Source organism: Lissotriton helveticus, chromosome 9, assembly GCF_964261635.1.
Source record: "Lissotriton helveticus chromosome 9, aLisHel1.1, whole genome shotgun sequence".
In the NCBI taxonomy this organism is placed as follows: Eukaryota; Metazoa; Chordata; class Amphibia; order Caudata; family Salamandridae; genus Lissotriton; species Lissotriton helveticus.
Genome location: NC_136070.1, coordinates 1,245,277,513 through 1,245,293,636, shown reverse-complemented (window position 1 = coordinate 1,245,293,636; position 16,124 = coordinate 1,245,277,513). Strand labels below are relative to the sequence as shown.

The 16,124-nt window shown below is 46.5% G+C and overlaps 1 protein-coding gene across 1 annotated transcript in view; it reads right to left on the bottom strand.

Annotated features, from left to right (window-relative positions):
* RAB7A (RAB7A, member RAS oncogene family) overlaps nucleotides 1-16,124 on the bottom strand; it is a 116,195-nt gene that overhangs the window by 33,514 nt on the left and 66,557 nt on the right. Inside the window, exon 3 of the mRNA XM_078661770.1 lies at nucleotides 1,479-1,605. Coding sequence (XP_078517896.1) covers nucleotides 1,479-1,605 — 127 coding nt within the window. The remainder of the gene's footprint in view (nucleotides 1-1,478; nucleotides 1,606-16,124) is intronic.

Here is a 16,124-nt window from a genome sequence, read left to right as displayed (position 1 = left end):
TCTCACCGCACCTAGCCAATAATCCAAAGTGGGCAAACTTTTCATTTAGTACTTTTTTACTTATTTCATAGTGGTTTCAAAACACATTTAAATATATTCAGACAAAAAACATACACAAATAGTGACATTCACAGATAACATCGTGGTACAAATACACTTTTTACAAACAATATAAATGAAAAACATTCATATAAACACCATATATAAACAAAGGGAATGAAGGGATGCCTCTAATCATTCAATTCATGGGGCACCAGTCCTATTAACAAAAACAAACAAGCGACCGTTTACTCTTTTCTACAGGCCTGCTTGTTGGACTATGCTGGAACTACTTAATTACAAGGGTCTATTAACAGGGGAACTTTGTCCTGAATTACAGTCCTGTGACACCCTTCCTAAATCCTGTTCCAGCACAGGGTCCTTCCGAAACCCTGTTCCAGCACAGGGTTAGTTTCTAGTCAGCAGCATGGCTTCATACAGGGAAGAGGTACTACGGAGCAGATCAACACAGCAGAGGGGGCTTTTGATTTAGCTAGGAAATCAGGGCTGAGGTTGGGCATGGCTCTTCTAGATGCCAAAAACAGTTTGACCGGGTGACTTGGGATTATCTGTGGTCAATACTCTCATTATTTGGACTTAGAGTGAGATACAGTAAATGGGTACAAGCCTTGTACCGCAAGCCCCAAGCCAAACTATTATTTTGGCTTACAAATCTGTCTCAATCCGTTGTGGTACGCGGCAGGACTGTCCTCTTTCCCCCTCTCCTTTTCTCGCTATACTTAGAGCCATTTATTAGGGCTCTGCAGAATAATGTTCAGATTTCCCCCCTAGTTACAGGGTGCTATTAGAAACTACCTTTCAAATCAGAAAAGGCTTACATGACTTTTGTAGTTAAGCAATCAATCAGAAAATTTAACAAGGTCACAGGATACGGGTACGTCTAACATCTTCACAGAGAAAGGCTAGCCTAGGTACAATATAAAAGCTCATATCCTGTGAAGTGCAGTCACTCTGCTCAATACACACACTCCCAGCATTTTTGTGGTCAATAGGGGATGCAGCAGAACACAAGTCAATAGAATGTGTAGTGTGCGGATAAGCCAACTTGAAATGGTTATATGTAGTGCCAGTTTTCAACCATTGCAAGCCAAATATAAAAATCAGGTAGTCACTGATATGTCCATTTTTCACACTTTGCAACCCACCCTGCTCCAAGTAGTGAAAATAATCTGTTTTTCAACTTAAGAGTTACTTTATATAAAAATGTATTATGGAGCGATTTTGTAATTAGTTGGTAACAGACCCATCTGGAGCCTGATCCTCTGGGTTTGAAAAGGGAAGATTTTGAGACAGTTTCCATCTAGCTAGTTGATGAAAGAAAGTTATATGCAATATTTATGCCATCTTGCAGCTAAAATATTCATAGTACAATTTTCTTTGCAGGTTGCATTGTAATTTTGCTGGAAAAAAGTTCTTACCTGCATAGTGACCAATCTGTCATCCACCATCACCTCCTTTGTCAGGAAATCTGCTCCTATTGTTGCTTTATATTGATTACTAAACTTCTTGTTCACATACTGGTTCATAAGCGAAGTTTTACCTACCCTGGAAAGAAAGAAAAAAATATGTAAAACAGAACAAAATTTTGTATATTGTTTAAGGTGGTTTCAACTTTTAAAACCATTAACTAAGCACTGCTGCTAATTCATTGTACTGCATTATTTGTTTACTTTAAAAACAAACTCAGCAGGTAGAAGAATACCCCAAAGAAAGGAAATCTAGAAAAGTGTTTTGTAGAATCTGGGGCGTGTGGAGGAAGTCAAGTTCAGCAGAGCTCTGTCTAGCCACCATCCCTCGTATCAACAAGACCAAACCAGGAGGAAAGTCCAACCTCACAGCCAAGGCCTGGATCAACCTCCCCATCCGCTTCCGGCAATCTCCCACATTGCCGGAGTTCAGGAAGGACCTCAAGACCTGGCTCTTCTGATGACCTGAGCACTCAATGGAGCTTCCCCCAGTGCCTTGAGACGCTCACAGGTGAGTAGTGGCGCTATACCAACCCTGATTGATTGATGTGCAATTGCAGCTCTTCATCATGGTACCTTCATTGCATTCCTGAACACAGATTTACGCTCCTTATCGGTGGCGTCTTAGTACACTTAGAGTGAAAACATTTCACAATAAGAAACCGGTTGGCTTTGATCAAAACTAGTTGTGAAAAATAACAGAAGTGCATGGCGAAAGTTTATATTTCTTACCCGGCAATAATACAACTGGCGGAGAGGAGTTGGCCTAACGGCTAGGGCGCTCGACCTCGGAATCTGGGTTCGAGTCTCGGTAACGACGCGAAAACCCTCCTGTGATTCTGGGCAAATCACTTAATCTCCCCGTGCCTAAAAATGAATGCGTGTCCTCATGTAACGTAACTGATGCTATGTAAAGCGCTCTGATACCCGATTCAGTTCGGGTCTAGTTCGCGCTATATAAAAACTCTGCAAAAAAAAAAAAAAAAAAAAAAAACTAAAGGACTAGAGGAAAGTAACTTAAAGATGCTCACACTATGGCTGAGAGCATCTGGATTCTATAGCGCACTGCAATTGCAGGTAACACATCAGTTAATTTTTTAGTCAGTCTGAGGTTTACACCAAAGTCCCACTTTTAGCGGATGAAAAGAGGCTTTTGTCAAATACAATGAAGATTTCTACTGACCTAGCTTTATTAGCAACCTCTTCTCCTTTATGGAGTCTTCTTCTCACAGGATCACTTAAAATAAGAGGAGCATAACATCTATGTAAAAGGGTAACAATGTTGTAGGACTATGACTTATCACATGGGACCAGGAAAGACTAACAGTATCTAGTCATACAAGAGGATGGAAAACATTTAGGTTTCTCTTGCACTCTCAGGACTCAACTAAACTATACCACATCAACTCTCTTGCCAAAAAAAGCTCATCCACAGGAATGCCATGGATTTCTAATGATGTTGTCCTCACAATGAGATTGGTAAAAATAATTTATGTTCATTCTAATATTCAGTGACTGGAGAAGTGTGGCTCAATGGTGGAGAAGTGTGGCTCAATGAGTAGAGCGGCAGACCCTGATGCAGAGGTCTGGCCTGGGACCAGGGTTCAATTCCCGCCTCGGCGGGTCTTGGGCTCAATTTCCTCGGACCTGATAATTCTCGCCTCGGTGCCTATTCTAATCATTGGTCCCACTCTGCAACTCTGGGCAATAGCTTGCTTAATCTCCACAACGGCCCCAACAGCTCTGGGATGCCAGGCTTCACCTTGGGGGTGCCCAGGAGTGGGAACTTCACAGGGAAAAGCCAAGAAGGGTTCCACAGCGGTATGCGTACAGCGCCAGGAGACCCCAGTTGGGGTATAAGTTCGCTTTAAGAGTACAAATTCATTTCATTTCGAAGGTAAATACTATTTTACACAGATATTCCTGTGAACGCTTAAGCACTAACTATTGGTATGCCCCCATGAAATCAATGCACTAAATAGGGGTCTTCATATATTTACCCAGCATAGCAGGACTAGATTAATTTACTTTCTTTGCCTCTCAGCGGGTAGTAAATTCATAGGTCTAATTAAAATGCTAGAAAGATCAGAATTTATTCATCGTTGATTTTGGTTCAAACCAGTATCTTCATTCCTTCTGCACTCGGTTACGATTTCTAGGGACACTGGAACTATATATATATATATATATATATATATATATATATATATATGTGTCAACAAGAAATAGGATGTTAACCCTTTAACTGTTGGACGTCTTCCCCTCCAATGCTGAGCCCTTTTTTTTGGGCTATTTGGAATTGTTTGCGCGTAGGGCTTCATAACTTTTTAACACAGAAGGTACCCACACCATAATTGCGTCCTTTTTTCCAATATTTTTGTGGATTATACAGGTGACTAGGGTTTGTTGGTACCCTTAGAGGGGAACTGAGACAATAGCAAAATAGTGAAATGTTGAGTTTTTGGGGAAAAATATGAGACAAAATATGCTCTGGATAAAAGTCTAACCCCCCTCCTCCCTCCCCAAAATGGCATCAAACTGTTTGCTGTGCTAAAGACATGATTTTACCCGCTTTCAGGAACATGCAGAGCTGAACGTTTTGGCATTTTTCAAAAAGGTAGCTCGTTTTTCCTATTTTTGTGCTCTCAAACTACTTAGTTTGGCAGATACTAATGTAAAACCCAATGGGTGATCTAGGAAGGCTACAGTTTTCTGGAAAGTAGGCAATCCACATTCAGGAAGGGGGTCATATGTGTCGATCCATCAGGGTTTTTATAAAAAAAAAAAAAAACAACTGTTGAACTAAAAGGAAAATTGGAAAAAAGTGTAAGAAAAAAACAGACATTTGTGAGAACGTTTTGTCCCGATGGCAGATTCACGAAGGCAATATACCATTAAGTCAGCTAGACCCTTCTAGTTGCAGGGATATATAGGGTTTGTATGTTCTCGAAGAAGCCAAGGTACACAGAGCAAATAACAGCTGCACTGTATGATAGTTTTTTCGTTTTGTACCAATTATAGACCAATTCATATGGTGAAATATGTAGAGTGAAAAATGGGTATCAAGGAAACCTATGTATTTCTGGAATGGCCACAAGATATGGAATGGAGGAGCAGTGGTAATTAGTCAGTACCTGAACTAGCATATGATTTAGAGGTGATATTCAAAGTATGGCCCTCTTGACCTTTAAATGCGGGCCCCTTGGTGAACAACAGATCCTGCTGCTTAGTTGCTAGCACCAATATTCAGAAACAAATGTTAATAAATTGGCAAGCATTTATTAACCTGCAAATAAATGCTTGCCTGTTTATTTAGCTTGTTTTTTTAACCTCCTTACACGATCCCTGTTACAGAGACTAAATAGTGATGGAGGTTGAGTAGATGCACGATTGTAGAGCTTGGATGCATCAGTTTTTTGTTTGTTGTGTTTGTGAATGGGAGGTCTCCTATTGAGGAAGTTCTGAAGGAATCACTTGAGTTGAGATTTAAAATCTCAACTCCCAATGAGATATCTTGATGGAGTATAGGCCTGCATGCAGACTGTTAACCTTGCAAGACTCCGCTTTTCACAGTCGTCTAGAGTAGCAAGGCCTAGAGCCTTTCTGGAATGTAATGAAGTTCAAGTCCAGACGACCAAGTATGGAATGATGCTGAACCTTAAAGTTTTAGTCTGAGCAGGAACTGGTTAGAATGCTGGCTTTATTCAATAGGGAGGGCAAATGTCCTTAGACAGTCTCAAAGTCTAGAGGATGATAGCAGTTAGCAACGCAACTACGAGTATCATAGTTGGTCGAGCCAGGTATCCAGTAAGAGAGGTCGAGAAAAACGTCAAAGGAGACATTAAGCAAACAGGAAGAATGTTTGCTTGACCCCCACACCACCGAGTTCAAAGCCTCCATTCCTCAGTCTCCAAGTGAGCATTTTTTATGTACTGGCCACCGACTTACAGTGAGAGTGCCTCGCAGAAAGCTCAACCAGACTGCAAGGTAGTCCTCCCTGGACTTTCAGCAGCGCAGTAGTCGAAAAGACCTACCATTTTCAACTGCAGAGAACAAAAACAAGAAAAACAAAAATAGAACAGTTGCCACAGCCTATGGCTAGACCACTAGAAGAGTTGAGTGAAGCCATAAAACCCCACCCCCCCAAAAAAAAAAAAAAAAAAAGTATATATATATATATATATATATATATATATATATATATATATATATATATATATATATATATATATATATATATATATATATATATATATATATATATATATATAATTTCTACAGCTAGTGTGGATGCTCGAATACTAAAATGGCAAACGTGACTTTAGCCTTTAACCCCTTCGCTGCGGCCGCAATTTTACCGTTTGCGGTAAACAAAAGAACAGGGCGGGGCCATGACTAACCCCAGCCGTCATCCGCACACGAGCACTGCGGAGCGTGGCGGCTGAGATTCGTCACCAGCATGGGAGGGGTTAAAGTCTAAACTAGAGGGCCCTCACCGCACCTAGTCAGTTACATTCCTGCTATTAACTCACAATGTGCCAACTTCAGGCAGTTCGCAGGGTGCTGCTAATAGTGGTCATGTCTTAAGACTGATAACCCCTCAACTCGTTTCCCCACAATGTATTGACTTACATTTTTTTTTTTAACTCATTGTGCTGTAGGGATCCATGCAGTGCCTCCTGCCTCAGTCTGAATTCCCTGTGATACCATAATTGAGATCCTCTTGAAGCACACAGAACAGGATGGCCTCCAATATATTCCCAACAACGAGAAGAGACATACTCTCAGACATTAAGGTGCCGATGCCTTCTCCCCACTGTTCAGAACACCCTGCTGGGATACATTGGACTACTGCTCTATTTTCTTCGGGGGGGGGGGGGAGGGGGTCATTCTTTGCCAGTGTCAGTGTCCAGAAACCCTAGGACCAGTCTTGTTCTGCCTGGCACTTCAGTCACACCAGAAAGATCATCAAGGAGGCAATCTGGCCAGCAACGTTGTCAGCCAATGACACTATCACTCGCGGTTCAGTCCGGTACTCCCGCAGCCAGTGTAACTATCCTACCACCCACCACAGTCCCCTCCACCTCCAGGGTCAGCCTGCCTAAGCACTGCCTTGTATGCTGTGGCAGATGTTGCTACTTGTAGCAAAGACTCAGCGCAGCTATGCATAGCCAGCAGGTCCGGTACGCAGGCAGCTGGTCAATTACTTCGAAGTCAGATTGAGGATTAGTCTAGAGCAGTGGTTCTTAACCCTTTGACAACTGAGGGCGCCCACCTAATCAATACTGGAACCATGTGGCACCCCCCCCCCGCCCCACCCATGAATCCAGGGACCCCGCCTAAGCATCTGACGATCTGAACAGCAAAACAATGCACACAAAAATACAGGAATAAGCATTTATCAAACAAATACACCAATAAAGAAATATTGAATTTAATACAAACAAATTAAAATGTTCTATTTGCGAATGTTTAAGCATTACCAAATTCAATTGAGGCCACTCATCGTCGATACTGTATTCTTTTTGATGCACTTACACTGCTCCCAGAAATCACTCGAAGGATACAAACTTAATTTTTAGCCTCCACTTTCAAATTCCTTCTCATTTGCATAAAGTGTTAAAATCTTCAATCATACAGTTTGATTCCTTATTTATTTGCACTTTATTAATCTGTCATTACTTTTCTAAGAAGTTGGGGATCCCTCAGACGCCCACCTGCTCCTCCAGAGTAGGTCTAGAACCACTGGTCTAAAAGAGAAATTGGGGAATGTGGGGGGGGGGGTGTATTGGGCATCAATGCCTGTTAATGGTTTCTTTAGGGGGGGATAGATCGAGTCAGGACAGCCACCAGGTTCGTTCTAGTACAGCTCTTTAACATACTTACTACAGGGAAGCTTTACTATTGTCCTGGCTCAATTTGTTTTATGAGCTAAAGCCCACTTTTGAGAACCTTCCTCCAAATTCTGAATTAGTGCCAGGGTAATCATGGTTCCAAAATGGTCACAGTAAACATAAGGACTTTATTCATTTTTTTAAATTTAGGCACCAATAACATAATTCTTCACCCCATGTTAATGGTGAGAAAGGAAAACTATGCCAGCTTGAAATCTGCATTATGCACCGAAACAAACAAAAAACAAATGAAATCTACATTCCAGAGACCCACTGTATCTCCTCTACAGCAAGGGCTGTGTCAGCATTAAAACTCTATAGACATCCAATACTTGCACGACACTCCAACAAGAAACCAACAGTTAAATGCAGAAGTGGTAGAAACTTAGTTGAGTAACCAGACAACGAACATCACAGCAACATGCCATCGAGGTGGCAGGTGGTGACCACAGGAATTCACACTGTAAAATGAGGAAGAGAAAAGCCCCACAAAGTCAGCACAGACAATGCGTTTGAAAATTAGACTCCAAGCAATCTGAGGAAGCTGCAACTACAAAGGAACAGGTTTGGTAATACCAGCCAGAAGTAAAGCGTCTCCGAGAAGCAAATAGCACAGCAGATCAATACTCGTACAGAATTGGACCACAAAAAGGGTCCATGCACTGCAGGGGCTAAGAACATCCTTAGCTTTACAAAATAGTCCTTGTTCAGGGTCAAGTTCAGTGCCCCACATCCATAGACGTGCTGTTTTTCTCTTTAACGGCACTAACATGCATGAACACATATGTGGCAAGAGGAGAACTGCCAGGTTGCATCAAAATGTGCGGGCGCAAGACCAAGTTCAGTACTATTTTCACAGGATGACGAGGACACCTCTCCTTCGTTTATGAGCAAAGGGAAGATCCCGAAGCATTTCACTGGCGGGATAGTGGCAGTGACAATACCAAGGGTTCACCTAAAGATGAAATACGGTGCCAAGCAACATGGCCGACAGGACGTGAGCCTTCCAAGCACCCCGTCCGTCCGCCCACAAATCCTTGTAAAATCCTGCAAACTGCATGAAAATTGTTGTCCGCCGCAGGGATCAAGTGCTGGTGATCCCCGGAGTTCGTGGAGCCGAGTTGTGGTGACCCGTGGACCCTGCGGCACCGTGGCGGGGAGGTGCGCGTATTGGGCCTGCTGAGGAAGGCCCTCCTGGTCCGGTCCTTGCTGCGGGCCTGCTACTTGAGAGGCTTGCCAGCTGCGCTGCTTTGCTCCCCCGGGGTGGCCATCGAACATCTGGGCACTGGAGCGGCCAGAGGTGGGCGGCGATCTTGCCAGGGATAGGGGGACCTCGCGGAGGACGCCCACAGCGGAGCTGGGCGTAGGGTGACCAACCGTCCGTAATTTACACGGACAGTCCGTAATTTCGGCAGTCTGTCCGTTAAGGATCTTTTAACGGACGCCATTTGTCCGTAATTTTAACCGGGCACCGGTCGCAACACCCTGAAGCCGGCACAGCTTCCACCCGCCTCCCTTCTTGACTCCGATGCCGAGGTCGGGTGTAACAGACTCCGAGGCAGTACAAAAGCTCAGATACCCAGCAGCATTGGAGGGGCACAGCGGGATGGCAATCCTCACACCTCCAGCCATTGATGAGCTGTTAAGAGGTGCTTGCTTGAAGTTGACTGGGAGGGGGGGCAGCTTCAGGAGCAGGGGCATCTATTCAGATGCAAACAGCCCTGAATGCGGCATGTCTCCGCAATATAGAGGGGCCTTGCACATCCCCCTTCTGACCAGGGCCCCAAACATCCTAGTACCGGCCCTGATTACACCGAGGCAGCATGTGGCTCTTTTCACAGAGCGTAATTACTATCACTAAATTGTAACCAAACCTCAGTTCTTCAAACATGCAGTCTATAATTAAGAAAATAAAGAAGTGGCACAATCGCACCCACACTGATTAACAAAGTATGGAGGACAATCAGTTAAATCAGTTCTCTTGGAGTATCTCCTTTAAGTACTGTACATCACAGTGGGGATGGCAAAACTAACATTTTGGAAAAAGCCTGTCTTCTCGTTGTCTTGTCCAGGAGGGGGTGAGAAGCCCTACCCCACCCTGGAAGAGACCAAGATAATACTAGAATACTGCATGCCCACCCTGGTGTTTCCTGTTCCCCCTCATGTGATGGCTCCTGCCCCCCCCCCCCCCTGATGGCTCCTGTCCCCCTTCGCCCCCTGGCCTGTGGTGGATCCGGTCTCTGCCCTGGGTGGCCAAAAAGGCTCCGCTCAAAATGAATATGAAAAGATGGGCGAGTGAGCAAGTGAAGGGATGGCTGGATGGTTGAATGAATTAGTAAAAGGGTGAATGGATGACAACGATTGAATAGATGGATAATGGGAGGATGGATAGATGAGGGAGTGGAAGGATGGAAGAGAGAAAAGGTAAATAGCTGGATGTATGGGTGGAAGGGTAGCTGGATGGGTGGAAGGGTGGATGGATGAGTGAGAGGATGGATGAGTGAAAAGGTGGATGACTAGTGGGTGGGTGGGTGGATGCATGAGTGAAATGGATGGATTGATGAACTGATAAGTGCAAGGGTGAATGGATGGACAGATGAGCGAAAGGATGGATGGATGGATGGATAATGGATGGATGAGTGAAAGGATGAATGAAGGGATGGATGAGTGAAATGATAGATGGAAGGATACATGATGGATAGGTTTGCAAATGGCTGAATATGTTTGGATATGGCTGGGCTTACTTATATACTATTGCGCGACCTCTGATGTGTCTGTAAAACGTATCCAATTGTCCTGAAGTTTTGTCCTGAATTTTGACCTCCTGTCCTGAATTTTTACACTCACCGTCCTGAATTTGCACCAATGCCAGTTGGTCACGCTAGCTGGCCGTGCTGCGGACCGCCTGGCCGTGATTGAGCGACACCCGGGAGCGCGGCTTTATTTCGGCACCCGGGTTTCGGATACTACGGGAGGCGTGAGAGAAGTGGCCGGACTTGCAGGATCGGGTGGGAGCGAGGGTCTGGGGTGGGCGCGGCTCCCCTGGTCGAGGCCTGAGAAGCCGAGTGGTCCACTGTGGGCCCAGCCGGTCGGTGGCCGCGTCCTTTGTGCCCCCCCCGCTGGCTGCGTGGCTCGAGTGAGGGCCGCGGACAGAGCCAGGGCTGTTTCTCGTTGGACACCCCCCCTGCCCCCTGACTCCGGATAACGACACTGATCAAGGGGGCAGTGGCCTTTGTAGTGTGCTGTGGCCCATTTAACCTCGGGCTCTTGCGACAGATACAATTGCCTGGCTGCAACCTCCTGTGTGTCAGTTGCACTGGGGCCGGACTCTGGTGCCCTGCTGCCCTGCAGACTCAACAGCAGAAGACATAAGAGAAGGAACAGCCGGAGGGGGCATTTACCGGATCGACTAGCGTGGCGGCAGATGTGCGCTCGCTGGTCGGAAGGCTGATTAATAGCTAATGCACCCTGCGGTTTCAGGGACTTTGTGCGCAAGGAGGCCACTTGGTGTTGTGTGCTCACTGGATTGTCTGATCAGGGAGCTCTCGTAGGGGACGACTAGCGGCAAACAAATCGCACCAGTGGACACACCATGCATACACAAGAGCTTGCAATGGGCAAAGAAAAGACCCAGAAGCCGTCGGGATTCAACACCATTATGCAATATACCACCCCAATGGTTCACTAGGCAGACTGGAGGGACAGAGAGATTGGCAAGGTGGGGGGGGGGGGGTTGTCAAGAGCCCGGAACCCACCACGGCAGAACTCATGGCAGCTATAGAGGGCTCTAGAAAGGCGCTTGAATACCAAATACACTGTCTCCATATATGTGAACCTGCGGACCTTCGCATGGTGGCAGACAAGGTCACGAATGCAGAGGCAGACATTGCTGGTTTGAAGGGCGAGGTAGTAACATTAAAACAAGTGGCGCAGAGGACCGTGGCCACGAAGACCCTGGAGAGTAGAGCCAAAGAAGCAGAGGGGAGAGGAAGGCGCGCCAACATTTGTGTACTGGGTATGGCGGAGCAAGGTGCAGCTGAAAATTTCCTGGAGCTCTGGATTCGCACACAGCTCTGTGCCAGGGGCGGCTGGTGACATTTGAAAGTGGTGGGGCGTAAACTAATTTGCATATTGCACCGCAGCGAGGGAGCCCGAACCACCTTGCATCCATCCATACATCATTCATGCATCCATCCTGCATCCATCATTCATTCATGCATCCACCCATCCATCCAGCATCCATCATTCATTCATGCATTCACCCATCCATCCTGCATCCATCATTCATTCATGCATCCACCCATCCATCCATCCACCCTGCATCCATCATTCATGCATCCACCCATCCATCCATCCATCCACCCTGCATCCATCATTCATTCATCCACCCATCCATCCACCCATCCAGCATCCATCATTCATTCATTCATGCATCCACCCACCCATCCATCATCCATCCTGCATCCATTCCTGCATCCACCCACCCATCCATCCATCCATCATTCATTCATGCACCCATCCATCCACCCTGCATCCATCCTGCATCCATCATTCATCCACCCATCCTGCATCCATCATTCATTCTTTCATGCATCCATCCATCCATCCATCCACCCATCCATCCATCCACCCATCCAGCATCCATCATTCATTCATGCATCCATCCACCCATCCATCCTGCATCCATTCCTGCATCCACCCACCCATCCATCCATCCATCCATCCATCCATCCTTCATTCATTCATGCACCCATCCATCCACCCTGCATCCATTATTCATTCATCCACCCATCCTGCATCCATCATTCATTCATGCATCCACCCATCCATTCATCCACCCATCATTCATCCATCATCCATCCACCCATCCTGCATCCATCATTCATTCATGCACCCATCCATCCACCCTGCATCCATCCTGCATCCATCATTCATTCATCTACCCATCCATCCATCCTGCATCCATCATTCATGCATGCATCCACGCATCCATTCATCCACCCATCATTCATCCTGCATCCATTCATGTGTCCACCCATCCATCCACCCATCCTGCATTCATCATTCATTCATGCACCCATCCATCCTGCATCCATCATTCATTCATGCACCCATCCATCCACCCTGCATCCATCCTGCATCCATCATTCATTCATCCACTCATCCTGCATCCATCCTGCATCCATCATTCATTCATGCATCCACCCATCCATTCATCCACCCATCATTCATCCACCCATCCATCATCCATCCATCCATCCACCCATCCTGCATCCATCATTCATTCATGCACCCATCCATCCACCCTGCATCCATCCTGCATCCATCATTCATTCATCTACCCATCCACCCATCCTGCATCCATCATTCATTCATTCATTCATTCATGCATCCACCCATCCATTCATCCATTCATCCACCCATCATTCATCCTGCATCCATTCATGCATCCACCCATCCTGCATCCATCATTCATGTATTTTTATGACCATATCACTTGCACACAGCTTGTCAGTGTTTAATACCAGTCTCGAACCTTGTACTCCAGCACCAATGATACATGATTAATATTGTTTTTAAAAACATGTATTTATTCGACACCAATTTCACACCTTAGTCGGAACATCATTTTTATTTGTTTTTTAAAATATCTATTTATTTAACACCAAAGTAAGTCATGTATACATTTTTATGGTTCGATAAGAGGCTCGAACCTGGTTTCCCAGCACCAAAGTCGGCCGTGCTATCCGTCAGGGGTTATGTAACCGGGCTATGTAGTGACCAGCCAATTTTGCGCCAGGATTGGCTGGGGGGGCACCATGACTCCTCGCCCAGTCGCCCTGTGTAACCCCGGGGGCTGCGGTCCGCCCCTTGGTCCTCTCTCTAAGGGGGAATTCACAAGAAAACGATCTGCGCATGCGCGGGCATGTTTGTGCCCAAAAATACACTTGCGCAGCTGCAGCAGCCCGATCCTTCCCACCCCCCCCCTTGCGCACTCCGGGAAGGTCGGGTGTCTCCCCGTTTCCCGGCCGGCAGATAGCGCGATTTTTTAAAATAATTGTGTTTGGCTTCTAGTGACGACGTGGTGGGTCCATGGGGCTTAGTGGGGCTTCGCCCCTACGCCCCAATGGACGCACCGCGCCTGCGAGTCTGTGCCCTGAGGGACTGTCTGACATGTTCCCGATAGAGAGAGCGCATAGGGCCCTTGTCCCTCTCCAACCCCCGGGGGCACAGCCCTGGGCCATCATAGCCAAAATTCTCAACTATCGGGAAGGAGACTATCTTGCGGGCAGCCCGGGAACATCAGAACCTTCAGTACGAAAATAATAAAGGGGCTGTCTACCCAGACTACACCAAGCAAGTCCAGGACCTCCGAAAGTCCTTCGTAGGAGTGAAACACAAGTTGCGCGAGCTGAATTTTCAATACATGCTCCTGTATCCTGCTAAATTGAAGGTACAGACGCTTCGACTCCCCGGAGGATATCTGGGAGTGGCTGGAGATCCAGGGGAACGGGCAGCCGCCTGGAACCGCACGAGGACAGAAAAGATGCTGGGAGACGAGCTCAGATAGAGGCCACCGGCAGCGCAATGATAGAGCGGAATCGCAGTGTTTCTGAGTCATTGCAGCGGGGAATAACGGTGGGCAAGGATGGGTCACTGCAGTTGAACACACCTGTGGAAGGGGAGGTGGATATCAACGCTCTGGGGGCTGTATCTGTTGAATTGGATGAACGGGATCAGTCTCCACAACCAACAATTGACATTGTGCCTGAGACTTTGATGGAGGATCCTCTTGAGGGGGAAAGGGACTAAAAGATTGACTATGGGACACTGGCACTGCAAATTGTCTTAGGATTATGCCATGGATGTACGGTAAAAATGTATAAAGTGGTCTGCTGATGTTGGAGACTGCTAGTAGTTTGGGTGTGGGGGAGGGGAATTGTGGTAACTCCAGATGTGAATGGAAATGGCAGAGGACATAAGGTAATCGATCACGAATATATATGAGCGGTATACACCTTGAAATAGCAGTGGGCCTATGGATAAGTTAAGGATGGGCGGATTGGGGACAAGAACATTGACTTATGTTGTCCCTGTTGAGCCTAGTGGGATGCTGTGTACGCCCTGGCACGAGCGGAGGATGGGCAGAATAGTCTGTAATGTTAGTCGAGCATTATCCGTGGAAGGGCGGGGGCAGGGTTGAATGGTTTGGGTTTTTTGTGCATGTGTAAATGTAAGTTATGTTCTGAAGAAGGGCGGGTTACTACAGGAGTGCATGGAGTCTTGGCACATGGCCAGATGGGATGCCGGATTAATTGAATATGGCACGCAAGGTAAAGTTCCTTAGCTGGAATGTTAGGGGGTTGAGTACCTGCACCAAACGTCACAGAGTCCTCTCGTTACTTAAAAGACACAGCATAATGTATGTGTGCATGCATGCCTGCAAGAGACTCCTTTAGATGACGCTGGGGATATAAGGGTGGCGAAAAAAATGGAGGGGCCAGGTGTTTCATTCATCGTATTCCACTTATGCCAGGGGTACCCTGATCTGGGTGGCATTCCCTTCACGCTACAGTATACAGAGGCAGACATTGAGGGTCGCTATGTACTATTGAGGGGTACGCTGGATGGACATACCATACTAAACACTAAACACATGTGCCCCTAATAGCCATGAGCCCGCCTTTTTTTAATGACACTACAGGATTTGAACACCACAGAAATGGATACCCCAATGTTGTGGTTAGGAGGTTTTAACTGCGTGCTGGACACAGATTTGGACAGATGCCCACCCAGAAGGGGTACCAAGCCATGAATGACCAAGCAGTTGCAGAAGGTGATGCATGACCTGGGACTATGGGATATATTGGGAGATCACCACTCAAAAAAGAATATATACATCCTACACGCCCACCCATAGCGGGCTGATAGGTTACTGGCAACGGAGTACCCAACAATCTTGGCAGCGGAAATTATTCACTTGGCTTGATTTCTATCTGATCATGCGCCGGTGTCCTGCTCTGTTCACTGGGCTGCAAGGCCCCGGCAGCTGGCGGCTACCCGCCGATATGCTTGAGGATCAGGTTGGTCGAGAGGTAATTTCAAACGAACTGACAGAGTATAGATCTCTAAATTGGAGCACTGCAGGCAAGGTAGCCACTGAGTGGGACGCAATGAAGGCAGTGGCTCGGGGGGGCAACAATGGGACCAACATATGGTGTTCGGAAGCAATTGCAGTACGAACTACGGGATAGAGTGCGCTCACTGGCAGAGCTCCAGTCAAGGTTGGTAGATGGGCTACCAATGAAGTACTATCAGGAATATTCAGCGAAGTTGGTCCAGCCATTGCTTCAGACATTTAATGAGTCATTTGATAGCGGGATAGTGCCCCCAATGATGCGCGAGGGTGAAATCTGTAGGATTACGAAGTCAGGATCCCACAGCATACCGACCATTGACAATGATTAATACATACATTAAAATCCTATGTAAAGTGCTGGCCAAACGGCTGGGACCGCACACAGGCTACTTGGTTCAGGAGGACCAGTGGGGCTTTTCCTGGGCCGTAGCACGTCCATGAATATACAGTGCTTAGTGCTTATACTGCATGAGACACAGGAGGCACCGGAGGAGATGGCATTGGTTTCCATGGACCTTGAAAAAACGTTTGATACAGTGGATTGGGGCTATCTGTTGGAAACTC